Source organism: Cynara cardunculus (assembly GCF_001531365.2).
Source record: "Cynara cardunculus var. scolymus isolate 2C chromosome LG 17, CcrdV1, whole genome shotgun sequence".
NCBI lineage: Eukaryota > Viridiplantae > Streptophyta > Magnoliopsida > Asterales > Asteraceae > Cynara > Cynara cardunculus.
The window spans coordinates 25,661,116-25,671,417 of record NC_037544.1 but is presented as its reverse complement, the minus strand read 5'-3'; the positions used below and the strand labels follow the sequence as shown (position 1 = coordinate 25,671,417).

The window sequence follows — 10,302 nt, the reverse complement described above, 5'->3', positions numbered from 1 at the left end:
AAAGTTTGAATCTTTGTAAAACTTGAACTAATATTTCATAATACTATATACAAATAAAACCATTGAAAAGATGTCAAATTTGAAAATTTTAATTAAAGAAACCATTAAAATTCAGGTTCTGTAGTTCATAATTTGAAGGGTTGAAACTCATGGATTTAGATAGATTTGATCTGATCTAATTCAACTAACATTGGATATTTAATCCGATCCAATCCAATGGATTATTGGATTAAATTGGTATTGGATATTATTTCTGATCCAGTTTTCAACAAATTAATCCTCCATTTCCAACCCAATTATTCATGTACTTTTAAGTTATCAAAGAAACACCATATAAAAATATCAACTACAAAGTAAAATGTTAATAATTATATACAGTTATTAATTGAATGGTAGTAGAATTATCATCCAAAAACAGCTAATCTAATTTAAACGATAAAGTTTTGGATCCAATTACAATTAAATATCCAAGTATGGTAGATTGGTTTAAATCGAATCTGATGCCTTTGTTCACACCTCTAGCTCATATAATATTTATAAAATTACACATTCACCCACCAATTACATTCAACAATAAGATAAATAAAAACATTTTTGTAAAAATGACATTATCTTTCCATTCTTTCCCCAATCAAGAACATAAAAATGTTCAGAAAAACGAAGACCAATCCAAATCCACATCCAGTTACGGAACCAACCGATTAACCGGCACTCATTTGTCACTAAGTTAACAAGTCGTTGGCGAAAGTAAATTAGAAAAATAGACAGCAAGCAAAACAATCTTAACATTACAGTCTCTTTCAAAACAAAAATGCACAAACACATCCTTTTGTCTTTATTACAATTCTAGTTCTTCCCATAATTCAAAAATAATTTCTCAAAAACTCAACTTCAACCTCTCACCGCGAGAACCTCGATGACGACCAACTCTTTGCAGCACCACTGTTACCACCGAATGAAGGTCGCCATTTGTCGCTTGGTGGGGCACCACGATCATCTGCCACCTTTCCACTCCCCCACCTATCAGACTGCACCGATGCTGCTGGAGACGCTGCCGCCGGCTCTGCTGGCCCACTTCTACGGAACTTTGGCACATACTTCCCACCAGCAGAGCCTGAAGCAGCAGCTGCTGCCGCTGGAGCCGCCGCCGCCGCTGCTGCTGGAGCCGCTGCTGCCGCTGGATGTTCAGAAGGCCTGGTTGGTCCATCAATCGGTGTTCCCCTTAAGATAGCTTCCTTCCTAAGCCTCTCTCTTTCTTCCAGTTCCTGTTCTCTTTTCCTCTGTCTTTCTGCAATTTCATCCAGTTTTGCCCTACGTTCCGCTTCCTCTTTCTTTCTCCTTTCAGCCTCTGCACATCACAAATAAACCAAACGTATCAATCTCTGCCCTTAAGATAAGCTTTAAAAGCATTAACGGGCCATGAAATAAAGGAATCTTGATCGATAGTCTCCAAACAAATATTCAGACAAATGAATATGAACACTTGGAAGGTGGAAACTTTTATCATTGTACACGGTCATGACTCCTGCCACATTAGATTTTTCTTTCCTGCACGTTTTATAAACCTTCTACACCCAATCATGAACCGGTCCATTTTTTAGAATTAAGAATTAAATAACATGGTAAATTCATTTATTAAAATGACTCTGGGCCCCACACTCTTTTTTTCTCACAATGATATAAACCGGTTCTTTCCAAGCTAATGCAGCAATGTAGCGCTCCAAGACCCACCCATTGGAGACGCCCTTACAGAATCTGTTGGATCAAAAAGTTCTCCAAAATCTCCATTTACTCTATTTTAGAGAACAAACTGACGGTTGTATCATAACACAGATATCCATTTAGCAAAATATGGTATAAGCGGCTTCCGCCGAAAAACTCTTATGTCTGCAGAAAATGGTATAGGGGTAAATGTATTCTAGCTATTTTCAAATAGACCCGAATTGACGAATGGCTGAACTGTAAAGTTGGCCTATCTATATGTATGTGGCTATCTTTAGTGAGATCATACGAAGGGTATGTTATTAGTTTAGATCTAACCAATTTAATGAATTACTCCTAAAGGTTCACATCAAACTAGTGCTAGTTGATGCGAGTTACTTCGGAAACAAAAGGACTATTCATTTGGGGTATTCTCACAATTCCAAAAAAGCAACTGGATCATGTATAAGTTGTCAATCAGAACATATATGGATAGAACCTATATAACGTCCAAGGGTGACATAACCAAAATGAAAATCTTGAAAGCACTCTACACATAATAAGAATCTTGCATGCTCATACAATTTTGCCCGTTATATAATTGCAAACAAAATGGTTTATTTTGTTAATTATTTTCTTGAGAATACGAGGAAAAGGCATCTTGAAAACTATTTTGCCCATTATATAATTGCAAACAAAATGGTTTGTTTCGTTAATTCTTTTTCTTGAGAATACGATGAAATGCCATCTCGAAAACATTACCTTCACGTTTGCGAGCTTCCTCCTCCTCACGCAACCGGTTCAGCCTTTCCTCTTCAGTTTTCACATAGTACAACATTTTCCTCTTGATCTCTCTCTCCTCTTTTCGTGCCTTCATAATTTGGCTAAGTCGTTCCTCCCTCTCGGTTCTCATTCTGTTGTATGCCGCCTGGCGGCGGTTCACAACTCTTTCCTGAAATTCCATCTGCATGTGTGGTATGCCATAAACCATTTATACACAAAAAGTTTGAAGAGAAATTATTGCATGTATTGTTTAGCTAATTGACCACCAATTTCCCAGCTAAATGCTTGAGCCTTAAAAAAATTGAAACAAAAGAATAGAAGCTGCATGAATAATAGTTGTGTACCCATATGATGCATCAGATTGTTTAATTTTATTGTAAACCAATAATTAAAAAATTAATGTGTAGTTCTTTATTACAACGGTAATGCGAATTTGAGTTGTATGGAGTATTATGCCATATTAGTAGAGTTCACTGAATGTGCTTATCAATTGATATCATAGAGTTCAAGCATGGTGCTTTAAAAAGTTGAACCTTTGCAGTAAATAAGTTGTAAACTTGAATTTTAAGAACACGGTAAATACTTGAACATAGTAAAGATGATATCCTAAAAACAACATTTCCTGGATTGAGAGAGAATAGGTCTGAATGGACATCGGCCATATACCAACAAATTCAAGACATACCTTATGTTCTATAACCCGAGCAAGCCTATACTTCTCCTTCAGATCTCCATCATGACGCTCTCTGCTCAGCTCAACCTCAAGCTGCAAATATTCGCCCAATTATTAAAGATAATTAATCTAAAAATAGCAAAATAAGTCCATTTTCTTAATCTACATGCCTAATAATACCTGCTGTTCACGTTCATGAAGCAGTTTCTCTTCAGCTAAACGGCTTTGAAATGCAGCTTCAATCAGAGGGGCTGCCTCTTCCCTCTTTGCTCTTTCAAAGTGATCCATAGTTTTAATTAGTTTTTGCATTTTTTTTTCCATTTCCTGCCTCTCTCTAACTTGTTCTTGTAGCGCTAACTCCATCAAAGTTTGCTTTGTCACTTTCTCCTGAGAAGGAAAAACAATGGTCAACTCGGTCAAGGGGTGAAAATGGGAATTCAGAATAGAAACCACTTACCCCCTCAATGATTGGCTTCTTTCCTTTCTTTTTAATACGCTTTCCAACGTCATTTAGTAATGCTTGGGCTTCTTCACGCTCGCGCTCCTCAATTTCCCTAAGAATGCGTTGGTGCTTCCTTTCTTCAAATTCAGTTGCGAGCCTTTTCTGTTCTGCCTCTTCAGTTTTCTTCTGAAGCTTTAGTCTTTTTGTCTCCTCTTCTCGTTCCTTTAAAACACAAATAAAAATTTTAACCAATTGAAAAAATATAAACTCAAATGTAAAAATATAATTCAGACAGTGACTATACCATCTCAAGTAGGTGACGTTCCTGTTCCTCCTTGCGTTTCTCAATAATAGATTTCCGAGCAAGAAGCTTTTTGTGCTCTTTATCTACAATATCCGCCAAACTTGGCAGCATAGCACTCAATTTTGATGCTTTTGTTTGAGATGGATATATCATTGACCTTGATTTATTCAAGTTTACAGCCAAAACACTAAGGTGATCCTGCAGAATGTCTGATTCAAAGCCCTAGAAACAAAGAAAGAAAATATTAATCTATAAAGATTGAAACAAAAAACAAAAAGATAGAGCAACAAATAAAAAAATGGACTAACCAAGTCACCAAATATAATTGCACCCTTCATGTGGTCAACTTTCATAGCAATAAAATTATGTTTGACAGCATCAACAGATATCCTCTCCACAGATGGGAAGTCAAAAAAAGGAACCATTCTTGATAGAGTCTCAACTTTCATTGTCTGATACACTTGAGAGACCTGAAAAGGGAAAAAAAATTAAGCAAATTTATGTTACAAGTAAATACACCAAGCTGCAAACAATTTACACCCAATTATTTACCTGTTGCAGCAGTCTTAAGGTAGCTACTTTTTCCAAGGCAGGAATGTACTGAGACAGCTGCACTTCTGGTACAGAAGATGCTGAAGACAATTTGCCCCCAAGTTTTGCTATCTTTGCCAACAGAGGCTGTACCTTTGATGCCAAATCCAGAGGCAAAAACTCATTTTCCAAAAGATGGTAAAGATCCTTTACTTCCTGAGTTACATAGGTCATCACCCCTTTAGAAACCTGAAAAAGCAATGATGTTAGACAATTTACAAAAAGACAATTAACTTATTTTCATAAACGGCTTTTCACTCTCTTGTGCGCCATACATCTAACTGTTGAAATAAATTTAAAAAGATAACAGCTTATTTTAAATATTGAATAACATGTTGAGTTGCAAAAAAAAAACAAAATTATACTCTTTGCAACAAACATGATAGCAAATTACAAAAGGTTAAAATTTGTAAAACTAGAGCTCAGATTAAATATCTTTGCCATTTATTTTCCAATCCTAGATAACTATAGCATTTCCAATTCTCCAATTGAACTGTCATATTAGACGGAGTCCCCCTTGGCTTTGAAGACTTGAAAAGAACCCACTATAAGCACATCAAACACTCAAACTTCATACAGAATTGCTTTAAAAAGTAACTCAAAACAATCCAATACCAACTTTATGATCACAAATTTAGGTATAATCAAGTTATTTATCAATTATTTTCGTAATCAAGTCATACAAATGAGCCATAGAAGATTTTGGATATATGTTTGGGCGAAAAAATGCTCCATTTATTTTGAGAGTTCAAAACAAGATAAGTTGCAATTATTTTGAGAGATCACAAAAAAATTGTTGCATGTATTTTTAAAAAAAATAAGGAATTTAACTTGTAAAATGAAGATGCATAACTGGCGTCCAGAAGGTTTATAGTAGTTAAAACATGTAGAACCCACTAAACAATCAGTAGCTTCTGGAAATGTTATAAGACACAAAAATGAAACAGAAATGCATAAAACAAATGTAAAAGGGCACAAAAGCAGGATAACAACTTTAACAGTTTTAGGATAACATAAAAATGAACTTGATCTTACCAGATCAGCAAGAAGGGAAGACCGACAGAGCTGCAGGAAATAACAAATTTGTGAATGACAACAAATATATAAATAAACCAAGATGAAGTAGAAAAAGTTTCAAGATAGTGACTAATACCGCTTCTCTTGTCTCAAGCTTGACGTCAATATTAAACCCAATAAGATTGTACATTCTTAGATTTCGCTCTTTGTCATGTTCCAATTCCAAATGAGATGCACTTTTCAGGTGATCATAGGGAGGAGCTGAAAGTGCAGCTAACAGAACTGAAGATGCTATCAATTGCAGGTCTTTCTGGTTCAGGTTTTTATTGAAGCTCTTTTGAAGTTGGAAAAGCTTGAACCACGCATAAGCATGATATAAGTGGCTAGAAGAAATCCAGAAGATCTCAGTTAACTTTGCATAATATACAGCCATCAAGGAAGATTTCGGCATTTTCTTAACCATGCTCGTCAATCCATATATATCCTCTACTGAACGAAAGGCTTCCTGAAGATACAATCACACAAAAGACAGATTCCACAATTACATTTAGACAAATATATGTTTATGATATATTAATAACTAGCACAAACTAAGACAGACCTGCCATAGTTCAAGCTCAGTTGCAACTTTCAACTGCTCAAATCTTGTATCAAGATAAAAATGTAAACTTTCTGGTGCAGTCAGATCAGGCCTGTCCCTCTGGTCTCGGTACTTGTTTAGGTTTGCAAGATGATTCCTGATTATCTCACAGAGCCTGCGAAACTCGGTTGTCCTTTTGTATTGTTTGCAGAACTGGAAAGCACGATGTGCTGTATCCTGCATACAAGTAATCAAACATCATACACTGTTAATCCGGTGCTGACTCCTAAATGTGCAAGGTTCAATAAAGTCAAGTTCTAATTTAAAGTAACTATTTCCTCATGTAGCATTAAGAATTCATCTCAACTATATAGCCACTAAAACCTATCAATATGTGAGAAAGAGAACATTGTAAACTTAATATGATGGTCCGAACAGATAGAGAAAATATGCGAACAGAGTAATGCAGGGATAAACACTGCATCTGAAAAGCTGAAACACAAGATGTAACTAACTATCTATAAGTAATACTTACAAGATAATAAAATACAATATGAAAGGTATATTATGTGCAAATCACCCTTTCTTTCTTAAGAGAATAATCAAATTTACTGTCACATGGATTAACTTATTAGATATTAACAAAAGCAGTCAATGGAGTTCAAATTACATTGACCTCATGTGGAATCTAAATTTGCCAAGATAAAGAGAACAAACTTCTAATTCAGTGTCTCTTGTTAATAGCAAGTACGGGAAGCTAGCTGTTAACACATAGAGGGGATTTCCTTAAGATATTGAGTCTAAGTAAAGTACAAATTTTAAAATTAATGATAAAAAAGTAAACAGGAATTTCGTAGATACTTTCTGAAGATGCAAAACCAGAAAATAAGATTGTAAGCTTTAGCAGGACATCTTCAAGTTCCAATGCACAGGCTAGTATCAGAAAAAGAATTGGAGAACTTTGTTACATCGTTATTGAGTAAAGATTGAGATAAGATCATAAGAGTTACTAATGACCATTGGTCATTCATCCAAGGAAGGTGCAAGTGTAATGATTAAAGTGGAAAAAGTATAAGCAACATCCATATTACTCGAGTTACAGGACCATAAAGCAAAACGTACCGCATACAGGGCCATCAATTTAGAGTTGTTTCGCAGAATTTCAAGAACTGTTCTATATGTCTCCCACAAAAATTTAAACCATGGGGTCACAAGCTCCCTATCTGAACGATCCTTTCCCTTTTCACCACTAACATAGCTCAGCATTAGATCTTCTGGTCTTTTATCAGCTTCAAGGTCATCGACATCCAGAGCTTCTTCTAAAGCCTGTGCCTGACTTCGAGCCAACTCAGCCTTCTTGGTTGAAAGATCCATAAAGTGCTTTATGACTTCCTCTAAAGAATTAACATTAACTTGCTGACAAATTATGCGGTACTGGATCAGACCGTCTTTGGCAAATCTACCCCTCCTCATGTCAACACAAAGTTCAATGTACTTGAACATAATCTTTTCATGTGTTTTCTGCCATGCCCTGTACCTCTTTGATGTAATAAGATCATGAAGAGCTTGCAGTGCATCTTGTTTCTGTCCAACATTTATCAGTTCTGCAATCAAGCATCAATAAAGACGGGTTAGTCATATATGCATACATGATACACTTAAACTTCTATTACACGATCGTGCAGGAGGTTAACATATTTCCAAATTACATCCAGCCAAATTGCTCTCAGAGTTTGAGGATGCAAAATCAAAGCAGACTGACAATGCCATGCACTCAGTGGTGAAACAAAAAGATGAATAAGCAATGATGAAAATAGAGACTAGCATATGAAATCCACCATGTAAGCATGCAACAGGTTCTAATCTAGACAAACCAAATGCATGAAAAAACTGAAAACACATAGAAAAAAGGCAAGCGGACTTATCAGTGTCTTAGCGCGTCAAACAAAGCTAGATAGTCACTTGACCCAAAGGCTAGGTTAGAGAAACCAAATTCATTACGAACTGAAAGTAGAGATAGAGAATGCATAAACATACGGTTATGCATACGCATTTGCTATAAATATATGCGTTACATAATCAATTTTAGATTATGTAAACGTATGAAAATTTATTTAGATAAAAAGAACATGATCTGCCACCAAAGTATTTGCAAACAACATTTATCATCACCTTTGCTGCTCTATGCAATTACATATCGGCAGGTTGTCTTTCTGGAACTGTTTTTTTTTCTTTTTTTTTTCTATTTGTGTGAATGAATTATTTGATCAATTGTGACCCGGATGCAAATATTTTCAAAATCTACTTCCAACTACAGTCCACATATTTGGTATTTCAAAACTTACATACAACTATATAGTCGATTTGATATTTCAATTTGAAAATGCATTAATAATCAACACAACCATGCAGTCATACCGAAACCCTTCTTTTGTTTGATATAATATTTCATTTGGGTTTTTCCTTTTTGCCTGAAAAATCATGATAATTCACATTGAAGCTTTGCATTCAGTTATGAAAGTCATCTAGGTTGAGAAACCCCATGTGGATCTTTGTTCAAGTCAATTGAGTCTGAATTAGTTGCAGGGAACTTCATATTACCTACAAATCTCACCTCTAGAATGGGTAGAATATGAAGCTAATTAGTTGCTAATTGAAGGGTGCGAGAGATGCTTAACTCCTACGAAGCTAATTAAACAGCCCTAACTAATTAAAGAGGTAGAAAATGCTTAATGTCTAGGCAGCTTCTAAATGAGCACTTCTAAAACGCTAGATTAATCATCTTACATGTATTCATGTAATAGTTAAAAAAGCAAACGTTCATGATGATGGAAGCTCTATTTATACCATAAAAATAAAGAAGTATCGTACAGAAGTCTTTCTATCAGCAGGCAAGAAGAGTTATAAAGCTACAACAAATCAATGCCAACACACTCACCTTCAGCTCGTTTCAAAGCATTTTCCGGTTTAGCAAAAGTCGCCATGTTACTCCCAGGGGCCTTCTACAGGCTATCACAAAAAACAAATTATTAGTTTAAGCTGTTAACATTTGTTTGGCAATGAAATAGAATTATGCACAAATGGAAGCAGCACTAGCACTAAATAGTATGCAGCTACCTTGTTCTCTATCAAACACACTTATATGAGCAAGATATTAAAAACCGCAGATGCATTGATATTAACGCTCCTAAAACATTGAAATACTGAAATCTGAAAGGCGCAACTCATCAACAAACACACTTCCATCCCAAACAGAAGCCAAAGACGAATAAAGATTTTAAAAAGATTAAGGAATGAATCAATCATATACATTAGCACAAAGGTCTCCTATATCTAATAGAGAATCCACTGAGCATGGAAATATTTCAGCAAAAGGTATCGCTCTTTGAAAAAATATTCAGATCAAGCACGAATAATATTAAAAGTAGGCATTCGATCGGAAGATATATTGCATCGAATCACTCACCCTCTCTCGTCCCTTGAACAATAAAGAAGAAAATCAGAAATCCAATTTCAGACCACTGATAAGAGTACAATAATTCAATCTTCATATATCAACTCTAGTACTTCCCCATTAACGTAGAACAAATATCTACAGGAAAACAATCGTCCATCGATATACCTCAAATTGCATAAACTTTGCCGAAAAAAATACGATGTAATTAGCAACCGATCCAACAAAAAATGAACAGATCGATAACAACACCTTAGACTAAACAAACAAAAACAAGGAAACATAGCGAAGCTGAATAATACCTTAATCGTCTACGAAGATTAGCTGCCGCTATATCGAACAACGAAGTGTGCCCTTGATGTATCAAGGAGAAGTCCTATGCAGAATAGGAGAGTAGGGTTTTTGGCGAACTTTTCGTCAAAATGTAAAGTGTAACGTTCATCCGGCCGGCCTCAAGAAGTGAGTAGCCCACAGCCTCCGTTTTTACGCCTACAATGGGCCTAGCATTATCAGCCCATCACCAATTCATGTCGTATGTAAATATTTCAAATAAATTATATTAGGTGTGTGTTTGGAATTGTTTATAAAAATAATTTATTGATTTATTTTGTTGTGGTATAGGTAATAAATATTTTTGAGTATTTGGATAAACAATTTATATTGGTGCCAAATCGGTAATAAAAAGTTTTTGAAGAAGTTAAACTCTTCTGACTTATAATAAATTGATAAGTATTTTTATAGAAAAGCATAATTTGTT

The 10,302-nt window shown here is 35.3% G+C and overlaps 1 protein-coding gene across 1 annotated transcript; it reads right to left on the bottom strand.

Annotated features, from left to right (window-relative positions):
• Positions 1-726: 726 nt before the first annotated feature.
• Positions 727-9,971, bottom strand: LOC112500239 (eukaryotic translation initiation factor 3 subunit A-like). The gene is made up of 14 exons (XM_025103634.1): positions 9,848-9,971; positions 9,030-9,100; positions 7,214-7,695; positions 6,113-6,328; positions 5,648-6,016; positions 5,530-5,559; positions 4,456-4,683; positions 4,212-4,373; positions 3,904-4,125; positions 3,615-3,821; positions 3,338-3,544; positions 3,170-3,250; positions 2,464-2,665; positions 727-1,348 (listed from the first exon to the last, which is right to left on the bottom strand). Exons 2-14 carry the CDS (start codon positions 9,073-9,075, stop codon positions 900-902), a joined length of 2,901 nt encoding a protein of 966 aa, XP_024959402.1. The 5' UTR covers positions 9,076-9,100; positions 9,848-9,971; the 3' UTR covers positions 727-899.
• Between the last annotated feature and the right edge of the window lie 331 nt (positions 9,972-10,302).